This window comes from Gavialis gangeticus, unplaced genomic scaffold (assembly GCF_001723915.1).
Source record: "Gavialis gangeticus isolate Ggan-Ray unplaced genomic scaffold, GavGan_comp1, whole genome shotgun sequence".
Taxonomy (NCBI): domain Eukaryota; kingdom Metazoa; phylum Chordata; order Crocodylia; family Gavialidae; genus Gavialis; species Gavialis gangeticus.
In genome coordinates this window covers 14,703,255-14,722,979 of record NW_017729011.1, presented here as the reverse complement: position 1 = coordinate 14,722,979, position 19,725 = coordinate 14,703,255, and the positions used below count along the sequence as shown (strand labels likewise).

Sequence of the window (19,725 nt, the reverse complement as noted above, 5' to 3'; positions counted from 1 at the left end):
GGGAAGAACGCAGGACTGCTTAAAGACATTAAAAACAAGCAAGCAAGCAAGCAAGCAACCAACCAACCAACCCCCACCTCCCCAAAACAGCACTCTACTTTAAAACCAGCGTGCTCCTGCATCAAGCCCAGCACACGCCTAGAACAGGCATTGCATTAGTTGGACCTGGCTTGCCTGATATCTGCATAGATTGGGTGCTTTAGTGGGGCTTTTTTTGGCGCTTTTATTTAATAGCTGATTCAATCAGCTATTAGATAAAAAGTGCCAAAAAGCTTTGCTGAAGCACCCAATCTATACAGATGCTGCGGAGCTGGGTCCAACTAACGCACTGCTTCTTCCAATAAAGTGTGTTTTTTGGAGAGAAGGGGTTTAACGTCTGCAAGCAGCTTAATTCTTTTGGAGCCCAGAAATAGTGATGCTCTTTTCTGAAACACCAAGATTGAAATGCGCATCTGCAGTAACAGGCATTTTGTTATGTTTGGCAGAATTCAGTTTTTCTTTTTTAATAATTCCAATAGCTAAAAATCAATGTTTATTTCTAAGCATTTTTTTTTACATTTTTATTGATTTAAATTTTCAGGATTGCACAAAATTAGGGCTGTGGGGGGGTAGACAATTTAGTAATCATAGTATGCTGTTAAAAGTTTTATAAAAAAATGTTAAAATATATATACAAAATAACAACCATAAATCAAGAAACCATACCTGATCACGCAGGAGCTGGGCCAGGCTTGGCAGAAGTTTGCCCCCTGTTCTGATCATACAGGGGTGAGGCTGGACTCACTGAGAGTTTGGTGCCAAGTCCCCAGCTGGGACCTGGTTAGTGAGCAGCTAGCAGCACTGGGCTCCTGGCTGCCAACAACCCTGCCCCTCCAACTCACCCCTTCAGCACAGCCCTACTAGCATGACCATCAGCTCTTGCAGCAGCTACCCAAGCTGCTACCAGAGGAGCAGTTCACAGGTGGCACAGCACGGCTCTCCCCACCCCACCTGCAGAGGCTGCCATGTGAACATGTGGTGTCCCTTGCCCTGCATTTTCTTTCCCCATCCCAAATTTTTTTTGTCGCCTTTCTATAAATGTCAATGATTACTGACAGAAATATTTTTCTTTTGGTCTGCAATTATCATGTACAATCAACCTTTGTCGATGTTTACCAATAAAAAAAAAAAATAAAAATCAAATCCTGCCAACCCTACATTTTGTCCATTTTAGAGGGGTTTTGTTGTTGTTGTTGTTTTTTGTTTTTGTTGTTTTAATATTCCTGCATTTTAATGTCACATACTCTAATGTAAGGAAACTCACCACACACATTCCCATCCCACCATGTCATCAGCACCTTGTTTCCTCATCACTGCCATGGACTTCCGGTATGTCGTCTTGGAGATTCTCTATAATCATACTCCCTGCCATCACCTTCTTGAATCTCATTTTTTAATTTTTAGCTTGCTACCTAGGTTCATGCTAGAACACAACACTCACCTCTAAGAAATCAAAGAGAAGGGTAGCCGTCACATCAGCCAGAGGCTCCATGTTCAGCATCTGAGCCAGCCAGCGCCAGCCATGATTCAGCCCATGAGGGTGTGTCTGAAAGAATAAGAAAGCTACTCACATCTGGCAAAAAAAGCCACCACATCAAAAACTGTCAGATTTTTTCCAATGTTCATCTTTCCCAGCAAACAGTTATTCTAGGATAGCTTTTTGTGCAAATTTGTTTTTTCTGTTATAATAAGAGCCCAGCAAGAATTATAGGGAAGCAGGAAAATCATTGGACTATAGCTACATTATAGACTTAAGTCAACACAATTTATACTGATCAGAGTTACAATGAACGATGAAGCCAGGCTGACAGTTGTATCAGAAGCTTATATGCTACATAATGTGGCACCAGCAAAACTGGCCTTTTACCAATAGGTTGTTTTATCTAGGAGTGTGTAAATGTCAACTACATGGTTATGAAGCAAAGCAGATTTAGGGCACATATACACGTGATGGAGCTCTGCTCCGATGCGTGCTAATTAGTATGTGTACAGTCTGTGGCAAGTTTGCGGGAGCATGCTAATTAATGCCTTCCAGCAGCCTCTGCATCGCATGCAAGCACCCTTGCAGCCATTTTGAAATGCAGGGATGCTGAGTACACAGTACAGTACAGTTGAACCTTATGTGTATTTAACTTATGCAAATTCAGCTACACGCACTCGGCTGCTGGAGCTGGCCACCAGGTGCTGGCTGGGGCACAGTGCGTAGCGTGTCACCGTGTGGTACTGCCTGCATGCACCGGCTTTGTGGCACCGTACCTGCTTTGTCCAGGCCCTGTGGCAGCGGTGGCTGCTTGGTGCCAAAGCCCGGCGGGAAGGGCCATTTCAACTATACGCGATTTGCGCCTCATGCGCTGACTTCAGCACATAACCCCCACATAAGATGCAACTGTACTGTATGCTGCAGGCACTTTAGTGTGGCTCTCAGAGCTGCTCTAATAAAACCCCCTGCCCCAGAGCATATGTACAGATGCCCTTAGTGGTATAGTTGCATCCAGGCTACGGGTCCTTTGCCAGGAGAACATGGTGGCATTCCTGTACCAGTAAAGTACTTGTAGCATAGACATGGTATACTTATTATTTAAAGGAATTTATTAAAAGTATGTCCAGAAAAAATGTTAAAGGATAATTATCAGAAACTTTTCATTGGTCAATTTTAAAAAGACTTAATATGACAGCATCCCTTTAAACATAGTTTGTCTTCATTCATAATGGGTGTCTATTCACACACTTCGGTGTTGAGGCGGGGGGCACTTTAATCAGAGTGGCCCTGAGAATTGCTCTAATTAAAGCGCCTGCAGTGTCATGTGTATTCAGTGTCCCGTGCTTCAAAATGGCAGCGGGGGTGCTTTAACTAAAGCTTGTTCAATGAGCTTTAGTTAAAGCACCCCTGCCGCCATTTTGAAATGCAGGGACATTGAATATATATGTGATGCGGAGACTGCTGGAGTGCACTAATTAGCATGCTCCAGCAGACTTGATTAATCAAGTCTACTTTGACATGCTAATTAGCACATGTGGAACAGAGGTCTATCATGTGTATAGGTGCCCAACAACTGGATTAAAATACATTTTAAAATCAAGTTTAGTTCACATTATTTTTGTCTGAAGGACCCAAGTGCTTCTTTTTAAAACCCTGCATACATACCCCTTGTTTGTTTCCATAAGGCCACCGGAGTTGAATAATAGCAGCATAAAGACGGATCATTCCAGACATCCGCTTAAGGAAATTATCTTGCTGTTCTACTTTAGAATCTGTAACTTGGTAACCAAGTGTCCTATGAATTAGAAAACAAAGTTAAGAATAAAGACGAATGATATGCCAGAATGTGAAAAAATTCTTGCAAAGGCTGCCTCTTCAGTAGCAGGATAAAGAATCTAATGTCAAATTACAGACAGCATGGACATGGGACTTGATGGCCCAGGAGAACTTTTTCAGTCCTATGTTCCTATGACAAAGAGGGAAACAACCTCTAGACCCAAACCTCCATGCCCGTGTTACCAACTCCATCCCAAGACAAATAAGAGCAAGGTTTTCAACATACAGTTTTCTCCATTTATGCTATTATGACTCTTTGCAATTCACTCAGTTTGGAAAGATCAGGAAGTTTTAGTTTTCGTTCGTGCTCAGCAGACTAAGGCAATACTGTAGAAGAATATTTCCATCCACTCTAAAAATGATTAGAGATTCCTTTTTTTTTTTTTTTTTAATTTCAGTTAGATTAAGCTGGTACCTTCTATGATATAAAACCTCCTGGATTTGAGGGTTGTGTGGAAAAGCCCACCTGTTAGCTTCAGTTTCTCAGCCAATACCTGTTACCCCCCTTGCAAAGCTCTGCTTAAGTCATCTTAGATGGAGAAGTTACCGTTGATAATCTTCCATTGAAGTCCCCTCCTTGAATGCAGGGTAAAATGGCACAGAATAGGGACACTTTTTATGAAGGTGAGCTAAGATGAGGTCTCCCACCCTGGGGTGTATCTCCCAGATTCCTGAAGCTACCACAGCAATTGGGAAAGCTGCTTCATGGTGAGAAGCCACTTCTTCCTCCCCTTGTTTCTGTAAATATTAAAAAGACATGCCACAGCCACTTCAAGTTAATTCTCAAAGATAAAACATTGTTATTGTTTTTTAACTCACCCCCTTCCTTTATTAAAAGCTTCTAATGCTTCCACGTGCTCCACAGATTATGGAATGATGATAAAATCCATGCCCCATCACAAAAGAGGGATGTTAAATTAGAAAGTGAACCAACACAGTTCAGCCATTTGAAAATGGAGAGTAGAAAATACCCTCACTTTTAATAAATGCTGAAATGTCATATTAACAACTGTAGTAGTATATTGGAGGTGTTGGCAGCTTATTCTGGAGACTCTGCAGTTAGGCTCTTACTGACACGCTAAAAGGCACGTTTCAGTTTTGCCAAGTTACATGTTATTGAACACCAAATCAGAGTGCAGACATGGGTTTGTGTTGTACCATAAGTTAAATAATCAATCAACATTTTACTGGCACTGTACATTGTCCCTACACACTTCTCGGGAGTCCTAAGGAGCTCCACAAACCAAAGCATGAAGGAGGAAGCAGGGCTCCTCTTTTCATAGGTTTAAAAAGCATATTTCCCCCATTCCCCCAAATTCCTGCCCGCCAATCAGCGATAAGTTCCTATACGGTTAAGCTTTAAGTAGCCAAAGAAAAAGGTCACCTTACAAAAGGATCTCTTAACACACTAGCTGCCTTCAACACCTCAAATTAACAAAAAGTTGCCTCACCACAAATTTCTCTGCCAGTTTGTAATAAACAAAATCCAGGCCCTGTGGATGCTGAGTCACTGATACCATTCGCCCTCCAGATTGTACAGACTTCCCAGAGAGCAGGTTATTGATCTTGTCAAATATCTCTCTCAACTGAGAGCCTGTAAATACATCAATAATACACAAGGAAGTATTAGATTAGAAAGTGGCCAGCAAGTAAGACTTAAATCAAATGAGACCACATCAGCCACCACAAAGTTAGCACCATATTCTGAAGGGAAGAAGTAAGATCCCCAAACTCCGACCCTTGGAAGTCCTCTAAATCCAGTTAGTAGGTGTGCTCAAGTCAGTTACTTGCCACACAAATGGGGAACAATCCATCCAAACTATGAATTCAGATGGCAAAGATCTGAAGTCCATGCAGAGTAGTTCTCCAGCATGAGAACAAAGCAGAGATACCATTCTAGATAAGCTAACTGCCCTTATATCTTTATAGGATATCAGTATCTCTGCTGAGCCTCAGCATTTTCCTTACCTGCTATGGTGGAAATTTGACTCACAGGGATAGTGGCTGCCTTCTGGAGATCCATCTTGATCTTTTTCACCTGTATTTGAAAAGCTGTCAAAACCATTTCAAAAAAAAGACGTGATCAAAACCAAAGAGGCAGACCATAACAGAGGATACTATTCAAGGGACCCAATTCTGTGAGGAGAAACTTGTCACTGACTTCTATTGATTATAATAGGAGTTAAGAGAATTCAAATGCCAGAGGCATCCTGCTCCTTGAGGGACTTGGGCCAAAGCACTGAATAAAATCAACCCTAGAATCCCACAACAAGAGATCACCTGGATGTAGAAGAATATCCCCACAACGAGAGCAGAATTCACTCTGAGACAGCAACATGCGTCTCCTTCACATAAAACAGAAGCTTAACTGCCAAACGAAGCTTCCATGAAAATGCAAGGAAAAGGCACTGATCACAGTTTTCAGTCTGCAGTGGTCACCACTGTGCATCTGGAAAGTCCGAACATCTAGTGTCTGATTTCCCAAGATACATATATAATGTGTAGAGAGGACAGATCAAGTCTTCTGCATCTAACATTTGCTCTCCCACAGTCCTTTTTAATTAGAAGTCAGACATAAGTCAAGCCCTTATGCAGCTCAAGTCTTTGCTGCAGGATTTTAAAAAAATAGTTTTCTGAGAAGCATTAGTAAAAAGTAAATTGCTGTGAACACACAGTGGCCTCTGCTTTCACATTATACTGTCTCAAAGTTTCAATCCTATTGAAACATGAAGGCATCACTGAACCAGTAGGGTTTGTCCATGCTTTATATCAGTAGTTCTTATTAAACATCCATTTGGGAACAAGATGGTTTCCAAGGCAAGGAAATTACAAGTAGAATGAGGCCCAAATTCACATACAAATAACCTATTTTCTCACCATCAATCTAGGAAGAGATACAGAAAACATGATACACTGTTGTTCAGTGGAATGATTTTGAAAATTCTGTCTCATTAGCTGTTTTAAGGCCTGCCAAACAGCCCCAACTTCAAGTTGTTCACATGTTTATGTTTAAATTAGCTTAAAAAACAGCCTGGCTAAAAGTCTACTCTACAGCATATTTGCAAATTCTACTTGGCTGCTCAGAGAAAATGATTTTTGACAGGTGAATAAAGCATTTATTTTCTCATCATTATCATGGTAAAATTATGGAGGAGATTTTGGTCACAGGCTGCAATTTTTTTTCATAGTATTTTGAAAACTGTCCTACCCCATTCAACAGAGCAACAGACATGAGGCAAATAGGCAGGGAGCAGAGAAAGAAAGATTCCCTAGCACAGCAGTGGACAATCTTTTCTGGCTGCAAGCCAAAATAACGCCCCCCAGATAAGAGGTGGGTGGGTAGGTAGGTGGGTGCTAGGGCTTGCCCACAGCTACTACATCGCTTCAGCAGCATGGGGAAAGCACCTGCAGCTGAAGTCCCGTCCTACTGAAGCTCCATGCCCATGGACTGGATCCAATGCCTCTGCAGGCCAGATCCAGCCCACAAGATGTAAGTTGCCAACCCCTGCCCTATCAATGTTAACAGTTACGACTCGTACCTGATTGTCTTTGCAGTCTGCAATTCCACTAAAGGAAAAAACACACTGGTCAGCAGTGTCCTGAAGCTCTTGATACCACTGCATTGTGCTCTCCTCAGCTTTAGTTTGAAGTCCTAAGGAAGCTGTATGAAAATAAGATGTTGTCTGAACTAAAGGAACCTCCCAAATCCTACATGACCCAAACTGTGCAGCTCTGTTCCTCTCCAGAATCCAATTGGAAAAGTTATGGTGATGCTTGACTAAAGGCATTGCAAACTGTAATAAATTCCTCCTTTTGCAGACTAGTACCCATGTCTGGAAACTGGACTTCAGTCCGAGGAGCATTTTTGTACGAGTATAAAAGCAGGAGCGAAGAATTTTGGGCTACTTTCTTTAGCAATCTAGGTACATAATCAAACATAGTCATTTTGTCCTACCATGCTGCATATTTGTCCAAGGCTGACGACTTCTGCTTCACTTAACATAACAAGTTTGTGCATCATCACTGTCACCAACAGGTAAGTGGGGGTGGGGGATTGAGGCCCCCATAGGTAGGGAGTTGGGTAGGACTGGGGTTTGGGCTGCTGCCCAGCCAGGTGGTGCTTGGGGCCCAGAGCTGCAATGCACGGCTGCAAGGCCCTGGTGGGGAGTGGGACAGGACCATGGGCAGCTTGTCCAGGGGGTGGGGGTGGCTCCCCACTGCTGCATGCACTCCCAGAAGGCAGGGGGGACCCATGTCCCCCAGATCTGTACGTGGGTCAGGAGTGGGCTGCCCACTGAGGACTTGGGCTCCAGCCCACCTGCCCTCTCCTAGGGTCTCCACAGCCTGGCAGGTGCAACCCAGCACCGCAGGGCCACACAGGAAAGCTGCTTGCCACTGTAAGCTCTGCACTCCTCTGGCGACGCGTCTCCTGCCCACATGGCAGCAGCAAGGGGCACAACTCTGTGTTGCCACCTTCGCTGCCGCTGTGTGTGCAGGGGACGCCTCACTAGGGCAGTGTGGAACTCACAGTGGCAAGCAGCTTTCCTGTGCAGCCTCGCTCTGCCCTGCAGTACTGGGTTGCACCCACTGGGCTGCAGAGGCCCTGGGGGAGGGCAGAAGGGCAGGAGCCCAAGCCTGATGGGGCATGGGTCCCCCCTACACCCTGGGAGTGTGTGCAGTGGCAGGGAACCAGCCCCTCCCCAGTCAAAGCCCGCAGCAGGCAGGGAGCTGGGTTCCGCTCTGCTGCAACAGCTGCTGCCCCCTGACAGGGACAGGGGTCTGTGGACCCGAGTTCCTGGCCCTGTAGCCCTGGCAGCTGGGGGCTCTGTCTAACAGGGGATGTGGGTAGGGGAAAGGGACACCAGCAGGGCTGTGGGAACTAAGGGGCCTTTCATTTTAATCACAGATTTGGGGGGACAGGTATCAGAGAATCTGCAATTTTCGTTATTTTTTTTTTTATCATCAGAGAATCTGTTTTTTCAGGGAAAGCCAGGATCCCCATCGATGATGCTCCCTCAACCTACATGGTTCTGAATGAGTTTTTAGCCTAGCAGTACAATGGAGAGCACTGTAGTAGAGAAGGTTTTACAGGAGGGGTGGGAATGAACAGACCTTCTTTCTGCTGTTTCCCCCCTGGATGCTGGGCAGGGACTGGCGCCTGAGCCTTCAGCTGCTCTTTTTTCTGTAGCTCTTTCTGCCTCTCTCTCTCCTCTTCTTCATCCCTCCTTTTTTTCTCTTCTACTGCTGAAGCAATTTCCTGCTGCATGCTAGAAATTAACCCTCGCATTTCCTGCAGTACTCGCTCAGTGTTGACCACATCTACAGGAGAAGGGAATCCTCTCTACCAGGAAAGAACAAACAGGCAAGTTAAAGTCAGTGCTAATCCCTATATGCAAAAACCAGTAGATGACAGATAGCCCCCAGAACAACAGCACCCTGATACTTGAGGAAAAGCTGCCAACCCAATGCATGCTGTAAAGTCTTAAGCACTGTGATTGCTGTTTTGAGTTCATATAGGGCCAAGCACAATGGAGGTGGTCCATACTTAAGGTAACACAAGTATAACAACAAATCACAATGTCCACTCCGCCCAAGGTGCAATTTTCAGCACAATGCTGTGGAAAGCCCAGAATGCGTCTTCCAGAACAAGCAATTGTCTGCCTCACTCAAGAGAAGCAAGTTTATGATGATTAGTCATTTTCTGCAACTGCACAATAGGCAAAGCATAATGTCTGTCTCCTAGACGTGAAATGTACCAGTAACTGCAGATTTTCACTTTCAAATCCATAGATTCATAGATGTAGGGTCAGAAGGGACCTTGTAGATCTTCTAGTCTGACCCCTGCCCTGGGAAGCAGAGAAAACTGGGTTCAAGTGACCCCAGCTAGGTAAACATCACATTCTACATACAGGGAGGGGTTTACAGAAATATAAACCATTCAAGTGCCATAGGCTTAATACCAGCTTCTTTAGCACACTAAGAACGAACCAGCCTTGTATACTTGCCACCAACACAGGATCTAGTAACAGGACCAGGCAAGGCTCACTAGCAGGAATGGGAAATATTAAAGAAGACCACCACACTAGGATGGCAAGTCCACATTGTTCAAAGATCCAGATTATTCTCACCCCACTGGACAGAGGCTAATTCAAATGCCAGATAAAGTCTGAATTACAAGACTTTCTAGACCTATTGAAACAGAGAACTGGCAGGCCTAACGTGTCCACAACAAATTCTAGAGTGGAACTGGTGTTTTATACATAAGCCAAGTTTTGTACATCAGTCTACAATTCATATGGAGAAAAGCAGCTTTTGTGAGAAAAACCTAAAGGCTGTAGGAAAGCTTGTGAGTGCTGAACCCTACTGAACACTGCACATTATTTAGCTCATAATTCTTTGAGCACTCACTCCAACTCCAAAACTGTCTAAAGAAAAGAGAGATGTTGCATAAATATTTTATAGCATTTTTAGCAGCAAGTCTCCTTTCTCCATTAAAAGCTGCGTAAGTTTTTATAAGCCGTTTTCAAGGGAACAGCTCAAGAGTAGCAGGAAAAGGTTCTCTCTCTTTTGAGACTGATCGCTGCATACGACATGCATCAATAATCTTTCCTGTACCTACACAGCATCTCTGGACCTCATGATTAGCTGACCTATCAAATTTCTAAAGGTTTGCTTTCAAGCAACAGGAAGTTAAAGTTGAGAGGAAATCTAGAGCCCCATTACCTCACTGGTGGTGCGAATGAGCCCTGACACAAGCCCACAGATCTGGTTGCCACGGTTACTGTATGCTGACAAGTCTATCCTTGGCAAGTCCTTGTGCCTGGAATTGGGGTCAATCTGCTGGTTAAGCTGGAGCACCTCTTCCTGGATGGAATAGAGGCGGCGCAACCTTTCCTGGCCTTCCTCCTTCCGAAGTCGCTCCATTTCCTCCTGATGTTGCCTCTGCTGTTCAGCCTCACACAGCTTCAGGTTTAAAATCTGAAGAGAGCAGGGAATGACAATCAAAAGGTAGACAAGGTCTAGAAATACAGTATTTCACAATTCTGTCTGCACAGTCCCTGCAGGCTCCATATAGAGGAAGGTTACTTAAGAAAAAAAAAAAAATCTTGAAATAATTTTCTAATAACCCCTCCTGGAGCCACCAGATTTGATTTATATCTCCATTGCAGAAATTCTGCAGAGCCTAGAATAACAACTGACATTACAGCTTTCTAGTGCAATCAACATAAGATTCAGTACTTTTAGCAACATCAAGTCTCAGTGGGAGTTTGAAGAGTTCAATCCAAATACTTGGAGAGAGATTTTAACGATGTGTAAAGGAAGGATAAATCCTTTCTATTCATAAATGTACAACATCTGACTGCTTAGAAGTTAAGTAGGTTGGGGCAAGATAAATCCAACTGGAATCTTTGACTGGCAACCAAATGGGCAGCAGGAAAATGAAAGTAAAGACATTCCCAAGCCAAGCTTCAGGCAAAATTATCAAGATAAGTGAGATGACCAAGAAGCTCAGGCTACATTGAAATACAAGGTCTACTACAGAAGAGATTGAAGACTGGAAGAAAACAAAAGAACTGCACTAAAAGAGGGGAAGCAAATTTAAATGACTTTCAACCCCCAAATGCAGTAATGATGGGCAAACAGGTGCTTTAGAAACATGTTTATTGTTTGCCTATAAGGACAGTGCAGTAGTTTTGCTGGCCTATTCCTGCAATGCAGTCATATGCCGTTTACGATAAACATTTAATGGGAATATCCGCATTTCCAGGGGAGCTTAGCTGGTAAAAGGGGCAATACTAGAAAATGCATTTTCACTCCATCCACCCACTGTAAGAGGCATTACTGAAACAGTTATTCTGTGAATTCCTAAATCTCAGTGATCAGGCCAACCATCTCCTCTCACAACAATAGCACCCTTCCCAGGCTCAAACCTTTGCTCTGTGTCGATGCTCCTCTTTCAACTTCTCCTGCTGTCCTTGAGCTTCCTTGGAGCTTAAATACAGGCGGGGGGGGTAGGGGTAGAAAAAAGTGAGCAAGTATTTTGTTCTTTGAAACATCTCCTCCCAAGACATGATCAGAATGGAGTACAAACAGCATATGGACATGCTACTTTAATGGAGACTTCAGTCAGATGGACAGTCGCCTTTATCCTACCCACTCAAAGCTGGAAAAGCATGAGAATAACCCTAACAGGCAAGCAGCTGCAGAACAGCCAATGTCTTAAACAACAACAAAAACCCCCCAAAAATTCATGCGGCGTTTTCTTCAGGAGATGATCAGCCTGGAGTCCTTGCCCAAGCCCCAAGAGATACATACTTCAAGAAGGGAAAGTGCATATTCAATACAACAGCATTTACTATCCGCACTGCACTACTGCTGCACACTATAGGTGTTGCTTTACATGGTAAAAATAGCTGTACAAGTTCTTATCTAGTTTGCAATCCATCTTTGTTTATTTTTGCCCAAAAGACCATTTTATACAAAATTAAATGCATAAAGTCCAGTATTTCAATCTTACTGTTCCACAGAACACACTAGCTGCCCATTCTTATGTAGCTATTACATATTTAAAAACATGTTAAAAGAGAATTACTGTATCTGCAAAGTCAAGCACTCAAAAGTTAAAAAAAATGCTGGCATTCAGGTTGGCTGGGCAACATTATTTTGACACGCTGGACAGTCTTTAAACAACATGATGACATTCTAGTTTTGCCATAAAGACCCTGGTTATTCATATTGTACAGGATGGATTGTGCTTACTGAATGAGCAGATACCCAATAATTCGTTTTTTCCTCGTTATTCAATATGTGGCACCATACTGTATTTATTGCACATTATTCAAACCCCGTCCTGAAAACAAAATCAATTTCTTCCTAGACATTTCTCTAGTGCTCCATCACTACAGCATCTAAGTGCACCAGAAACATTAACTTATCTTCCCCACAACCCTTCAACTGTTCATGTGTTAGATTATCCCACTCTCACCCACAGGGATCCAAGATGTATACTAAGTTTAAAGTTTCTCCTCATTTTGAATGCCTAATTTGAGATGACTAGTACTTTATATATGTTCAAAACACAATTCTCCCTAACCTTGGCTACAGGAGTGAGGACTCTGTTTCTGCCTGACATCTGATTCACCAGGTATCTGCCTGACCTGACCTCTTACTCCCCCCACCCCCCCTCCCTTTTCTCCTGTCCCCTACTTTGGCTCTTTTTTCCCCCTGCCTTCTTCACCCCCCCCACCTGCTTTACCTTTCTTTTCTCCTTTTTACCTATTTATATTTTCACATCCTCTCATGCTTGTAGCTTCTCTCATTCCTGTTTTCCTGATCTCCCAACTATTTTTTTTTTCTACTGACAGCCTCTTTTCTACCTTGTATTCTATCACCGTTATGTCTCCCTTTAGTCTTTTTGCCCCCTGTTCTCTTCTTCCCCCTCCCCGCTTTACCTTTTGTCTTTCTAATTTCTACCTATTTACATTCTCACTGACATCCTGCCACACTTTTAGCTTCTTTCATTTCTTGGAGTCTCAGAACAGCAGAGACTCTCTATGCCTGAAGAAAGGTGACTGCACCCAAAGGCTTGCTAAACACTTTTTTCCAACTACTCAGTTGGTCTAATAAAAGATATCACATCTACTCAAAGAACCTTGCCTTTCTGCAGATCAGACACTTGATTTAGTCGGTCCCAAGTTAGCTGCCTTGCTAGATCACATACTAAAAGGCCAACCTCACCTTTTCTCCATCACTTCCTGCAGGTCCTGGTATTCCTGATGCTGTTTTAACTCCTTCAGCTCATCAAAGCGCTTCAGCTGTTCATTTGCCATGTCAGAGACTGCCTTTGCCAACTGCTCTTGCTGCTCCTGCCGCTGTCTGAGACCCTCCTGCAGATTTCAAGGAGAGAGGACAAGCAAATCATGTATTGTACATTTTGAACAAAACCCTGCTGACTTCTCAAGCAGGGAAATCTCTGGGGAGTAAGAGGGGGGGAATTCCACATAAAACAGCCATGTTAGAGCCTTTGACAGAGACAGGAGCTATGATACAGATAACTACTCTAATCCATATACGAGGCAAGGGAGGTGAAATAACATGAACAAGATCAAAAAGTACTACAGTCATATTTTCAATTAGGATCATCCTAAATCCATGGAAAAATCTCTCAGTATTTTACTAGATCACCACACCTGTGGTAACATAGTACCTCAGCCTGCCAAAATCATTTGTTACCTTTCCTCTTAATTTGTGAACCTCCTCATACATCCGTATGCAGCCTTCTATCTCTGTAACTTTAGATGGCAAAACCACAGGACAGGCTTTGTAGCTAGTCTCCAGCAGATTAACATTCTCATCAGTCTATGTGAACAGTAGATGAACAAAATCAGTGACTGACAGAGAAGACAGTTATGCAGAAAATCAGGTAAATCAAGGATTTTTCTCCAAACAACACAGCATGCACTATAAAAGTCAAAAAGCATCAGGGCAGACCACAGTGTCCCTATCTTGAGTACTTTAAACACTGAGAAACTTTGGTTATGAAGCCATAACACCCCTCTAAAATAAGAAACTGCACTTATCTCCGTTTTACAGATGAGGAACTGAAGTAAGTGATCTGGCCACAATCACACAGGAAGACCCTGGCAAAGCATGAAATGTAACCCAAGTAAGCCAGTATTTTAATGATAGAGCACAGCCCATTAGTTCTAAAATGCCAGCTCTCAGTTTTCCCTTGTTTTTGGACTTCAGCAGCTCCTCCCCCTCCTCCTCCTGTGCTACTCCAGGCAGCAGGTAGTACAGGGAAGCAGTGGTGGCCATGCGTACATGTGCTGGGCACCACATGCCTACCCAGGCCAGGGGGAACCTGCAGCTATGCAACTCCTGCCCCAACACGTGAGGCTCCAGCTTCAATGCCCACCCACTTTCCAGCCACTTGGCCACAGCAGGTGGCTGCTCATTGTGCAGTGAAGGTGTGCATGCTGGCTGGGGCCAGGGCCACTGGATGGTGGGGGGCAGATCACCCCTGCACTGCACCACCTGGGTGAGTTCTGCTGAAGATGCCTGTTTCCCCCCCGCCCCCTGCCAGCTCCAGGGACCTAGCATGCAGACGACCCCCCGTACATGAGCGCAACCTCCCCACATACCCATTCCTCCACACTGCGACACACACACACACAAAGAGCAAGACTTTATTTAGAGCTTTTTTGCAATCATCTCAATATATACTACTCAAAAACAAGTCAGGACAAAATATGTTTTGAAATAAAATTAAAGTGTGTTACAGTAAATGTTTGATTTTGAGTACGCACTTTTTTTTTTTTAAATCTATAATTTGTTAAAATCTCTTCCGAAAGATTTGTGTGAGCTTCTCAACAGCTCACCAGAACTCATTAAGTGGCTCTCCAGCCAAAATAATTGCCCACCTCTGCCCATAGCATCTGGTGCCATCCCAGGGTGTACTTCCAGCTCTGGTAGCACAGATGTTGAGGGAGGTCACACTGAGACACTGGATGCACTTATGCTCCAGTGACTTGGCAGTGGCAACTGCTATCAGACACCAGACCTTGTGATGATGGGGTACGTATGGACAAGGCCCTGATCTCTGAGCACTCCCACAATACACTAACAGAGTAGTGTTACAAGACCATCATGCCATCTGTGATCAAACACGCTAAGGCACAGGTTGCCATGCTCCTTTCATAAGCAGCTTACATACACAGGATGTCTTTAACTACCTTTGTTTCACTCAGTGCCGGAGATGAAAGTGGAGAGGAGTCTAACTGGCTGGCAGGAGAAGCAGTTTTTACAAGAGAAGACAGCTGGTCTTTCAGGGGAGTGGATTCATTGGGCGTAGAACTTCTGGAGACAGGAGTTTCCTGTATAGACTGGGCATTCACTCGAGCCAGAACCCAGCCAGAATAAGAAGACAGCTTCAGAGGGGGCTTGCATCCTTCCAAAATATCCTGGGTGGGAGAGAAAGAAAGAGTATTTTACATACTAATGGAAGAATTTCTAAGGAACCTGCAAAACTCAACAGTTCAACAAAAAAGGAGAACTACTCATGCAGGTCTCATTCATGATGTTTCTCTGTGCAAATACTGCTACCTTAGCTAATAAGCCAATTCCATGTTCCTTTCAACCAATTCTATAAATGTATCCATGTTTTCTTCCTTGTTGCCATTCATGCATAGAACCACCTTCTAAGAAGGCCCACAAAGCCGCTTATACTTCCAGTTATATCCCCAACCTGGGATCCACTTCTTCCATAACACCAACAAACTAGCTGACTATGTCATTTTGCTATTTATTTCACTTATCCTAAGGTTTACACGGTGGTATATACAGAGGCAAGTCTTGAATATTGTGAAAGATGGGCATAAAGTCAGCAGAACTGAATTTAAGTATTGTTATGACAGAACAGAAAAAGTAGCGTGGTAGAAATAAATGTAGCATAGTTCAATGGAATAAGGGCACCAGTTAACTAATCAACTAGATACCTATCACTACCCTGATTGCCTTTAGTGTATGTTATACTTCTTTCCCTATCCTTCATCTTTGTCTTTTTGATCAGTGAAGTTTTTTTCAGAACAGACTGAAAATTTCCTCCATTTCAAAAACATTTGGTATATTTGGGGCATCCAAATCTAGTCTGAATCCAAACAGATTTCAGAGCATTTATGGAAAGAGCCAGAAGAAAGCTCTTAAGGAAACATCAGGCCTGTGGGGTAGGAGTTGTGTCTACCTGCATCATATCCAGTTTGGCTCTAAGAACAAAATCATCCCAAGCACCCCAAACAAGGGTTTTGGCCCATGTTGACAGAGGACTTACTGAGCACCTAGCCATAGGGAACCAGACGTGCAGTAACAATGTTTTGGAAAGATCACCACTACCCACATCCAAGTCTGAGGAGGTTTCTCTTTTTGACCCGGGTAATCTTCCTCTCATCCAACATCCACCAATGAAAACAAGCTTCCCACAATCAGATACAAAGCTCCACAACCAGTCACATCTGGCAGTTAAAAAAAAATGCCTTGCATCCTTAACCGCTTTCAGGTGAACCCAGATGCAAAGCCTTGACATTTTACACAGGTTTTCCGCAACTCCAAGCCTGGAGAGGCAGCCGGAAGCAACATAAGCTCTGCCTGGTGGGGCAATCTTCACGTGAAACCCGGGGGGCTTTCACAGAGCAGCACTGGGGAGGGGCTGTGCACTGATCACGCTGGTGTGGCCTTCCCCCGCAAGCTATCAACTACTTTGCTCAGTGAGGAAAGGGAGAGAGGGAGTCGGACGTGATGAACAGTGAGGCCGGCGCTGGCACCAGGGTGCTCGCCTCTGCCAGGAGCCCCTGAGCCAGGCGGGGAGCACAGGCCGGGACGCGGGAGGGGGACTCTCCCCCACCCCAGCCTCGTGCGAGTCACAGCCACAAAACCGGCTCGTCCCTGCCCCAAGCCGGACACCCCGCACTCACCTCGCCCCGCGGCCAGTCGGGGCAGTAGCTCAGCTGCCCTTTGCTGGAGCGCTTCAGCGCCTCCAGGGTCTCCCAGCGCTGCCGCTCCGACGGCATCTTGTTTCCGCCAGACCCACTCCCACCTTCAGCAACCACCATGCGGAGCAACACCGCAACCCCTCGCGCTCTTCCACTTCCGGGTCACGCAGCCTCCGCCCCCTTCTGGCTAACCGCTGGGGGGCGGGTTGTCACCTGCGCCTTTGGCCGGCAGGGGGCGGGGCGTCGCCTGCCGCAGCCTCGCTCTGGGCCGCGCGCCTATATAAAGCGAAGGCTCCTTCGAGTCGCACTCAGCTGAGTTGTTGAGCAGGCTGTTTGGTGAGCTGCGCTGGCCGAGGTTTTAAGAAAACAAACTTAAACCGGGCAGCAGCTCAGCCCCCTGGGCTTGACACGCTTTAAGAGAACGAAGCAAAGCAAGGAGCAGCTCAGCCCCCTGCTCTGGAAATGCTTGACCCCCGTATCACAGCAAGAGCTGAATAAGGGGTGGGTAGGAGACAGGCCAACACCCTCCTTCAGCTGGGCCTACATAGAGGGGATCAGGCCCTGGGGTCTGTGGACTTAAGAGACCATTAGTCTGGGTTCAGGAGCAGTGTTTTGTATGAATTATAAATATGCTAGGGAGGCACATCAATATAAGTGGTATGAATTAGTAAGATGAGCACACCTGCCCCCCCCTTCCGCAAAGCAGGTCTGTGTAAGGATGCAGGTCTGCCCTCAGGCCCACATCTGTCAGCGTAACTTCGACCTGAGCTAGTGGGACCCTGGGGAAGCGCCTAAACACCAAGCGCTGAGATCTGCCATTGGTGATGCGCATTACAGGGCCACGGGCGTATAAACATCTCTTTTGAGGTCTGAGCCACAGTTCCTGCCTTTGTAAAACAAAGGTAGCAACAGCCAGAAGGAGAGAAGCAGAAGTGTAAGGGCTCTACTGCATTCATATTGCTTCAGAGCTGTGCTCCCTTTTAAGACTTCCTTGCATCTCAAACAGTACAGGCTAATGCAGTAACTACCCCACTCACTACAGTACAGGAGGTCATTTCTCTGGATTGTCTAATGTAATTCCATGCAGGACAGCAGAGCTGGGCAAAATTTTGCAGGCAGTTTCATCGCGACACTGTTTCGATTCATTTCGTGCTCAAAACAGTAAAATCGAAATGAGACGGAGGGCTTCAAAGCAGCCTCAAAATGAGGCAAGTCGAAATGTTTAAAAAATTTCAAAACATTTAAAGTTTCAAAGTTCAAGCTGGGCTTGCCTGCAGGAAAGCAGAAACTAAAGTAAGGGGAGGGGGGAAGGAAAAGGACAGCTCTCATTATTGACTGGGTAGCTGGCCAGTGACCGTCACTGTTTCCTGCAATCCCAGTGCGCTGGGGGAAGGATGGAAAAACTGCATAAGAGGCAGATTGTTTGAACTGCCCTGATTTCTGCCTTGGTGTCAATTGAGTGAGTGACACACATACCATGTCACAAGTTTTGCCTGTCAGCAGCTAGAGGTGCAGGGCCCCAGAACCCAGAAGCCCCTGCACCTAATCTGCAGGGGGTAGTATGCCTGCAGTTTTCACCCTGCTGTGCCTTAACACACACACACAGTGGCACCCATGGCACAAGTTTTGCTTGTCAACAGCTTGAGGTGCAGTTTCCCCTAAACCCCTGCACCTATCTCCCTGAAAGCTGGCAGGCTTTGTGGCCTCAGCAGGGTCTAGCATCCACACACACGTGCATGCACATACACATGACATGAGTTTTTTGCTTTCAAGACTTTGAGGTGCAGTTTCCCTGAAACCCCTGCACGTATCTCCTTGAAACTTGGTAGCCCCGTCTGCCATTCCAGCATGTTTCATCCAAATCAGACCAGAAATTACAAAGTTATAGGCTGTTTTGAGCTTCCCCATTATAGCCTACGGGCAAAATGTCAAAACCGTTTCAAGCAAACTAAATGAAATGCTGTTCTGTCAAGACGTCGAAACACAAGCTGAAACAGAACACTGCCGTTTAGCACAGCCCTAGTGGGCAACTCCTCTGTTCTGTCCTGTTGCAACACACACAAGTTCATGACAATCCCACGCCCAGAAGAGATGAAGCAGTTGGCTTCTTAGGCAAGGAACACACAAGCTGGGAAGGAATGCCCTATGGTGAACTCAAGGTATGGTTGTGATTAGTTCATGAACTAAAAAGTTCAGCTGAGTAGCAAACAGGATCTTACAATAGTATGCCCTCAGAGTAGAGCTCCTATGATCTTGTACACACTTTTACTGTATTTGATACAAGGGTAGTCTAGGTAGATGCTAGATCGGGGTAGGGAATTATTTTAGGCAGAGGGCCGCTTACTGAGCTTTGGCAAGCCATCCAGGGCCACAGGACAGGCAGCCAGGGGCAGATAAATATTAATTTTCTAAATTTTTTAGTGGACCTGTGGGCTGGATAGAATGGCCTGGTGGGCTGCATCAGGCTCGTGGGCCACATTTTGCCCACTCCTGTTCTAGGTGTTTTTGGAGAACGTGATAGTTTACTTTAAAAAAAAATTTAAAAAGCCCCGGGTGGGGGAAGAAGCAGCGTCTCAACTGTCTTCAGTACAACATTCCAATAGGCTCATGGAGGCAAGACTCACCCCAAAAGGGCTTCAGAAAGTACTGTAGTAAGCAAGAAAGATGGCCAGTAGACAAATGCTGGGTCATACTTCTGATCATCTTTACAATATGAATAACATTTAAAATCTGTAATGTTCAGGACGTCAGCTGCTCCAAAACATCAGAAGTGTAATGAAAAGGAAAAAAGAGTAAGAGGAGACAATATACAAAATGAAGCACAGAAGTCACGCTCAATTTTCTTAAGTTTAATAGTTTTATCATAGCACCTTTTTGATTTTG

At 44.8% G+C, this 19,725-nt stretch overlaps 1 protein-coding gene across 2 annotated transcripts in view; it reads right to left on the bottom strand.

Annotated features, from left to right (window-relative positions):
* The window catches only part of GLE1 (GLE1, RNA export mediator), a 25,643-nt gene extending 8,647 nt beyond the window's left edge, over positions 1-16,996 (bottom strand). The window contains exons 1-14 of one of the 2 annotated variants that reach the window (XR_002096207.1): positions 16,825-16,996; positions 15,091-15,318; positions 13,589-13,714; positions 13,094-13,242; positions 11,287-11,347; positions 10,079-10,333; positions 8,468-8,696; positions 6,895-7,016; positions 5,324-5,393; positions 4,807-4,949; positions 3,903-4,093; positions 3,185-3,314; positions 1,481-1,585; positions 706-816 (exon numbers count right to left, since the gene is read on the bottom strand). Coding sequence is in view for 1 of the 2 variants with exons in the window: in XM_019510598.1 (XP_019366143.1) it covers positions 1,481-1,585; positions 3,185-3,314; positions 3,903-4,093; positions 4,807-4,949; positions 5,324-5,393; positions 6,895-7,016; positions 8,468-8,696; positions 10,079-10,333; positions 11,287-11,347; positions 13,094-13,242; positions 13,589-13,714; positions 15,091-15,318; positions 16,825-16,962 (1,947 nt within the window). In the remaining variant the exon portion in view is untranslated. The remainder of the gene's footprint in view (positions 1-705; positions 817-1,480; positions 1,586-3,184; positions 3,315-3,902; positions 4,094-4,806; positions 4,950-5,323; positions 5,394-6,894; positions 7,017-8,467; positions 8,697-10,078; positions 10,334-11,286; positions 11,348-13,093; positions 13,243-13,588; positions 13,715-15,090; positions 15,319-16,824) is intronic. The other variant, XM_019510598.1, reaches the window with a different exon arrangement.
* Between the last annotated feature and the right edge of the window lie 2,729 nt (positions 16,997-19,725).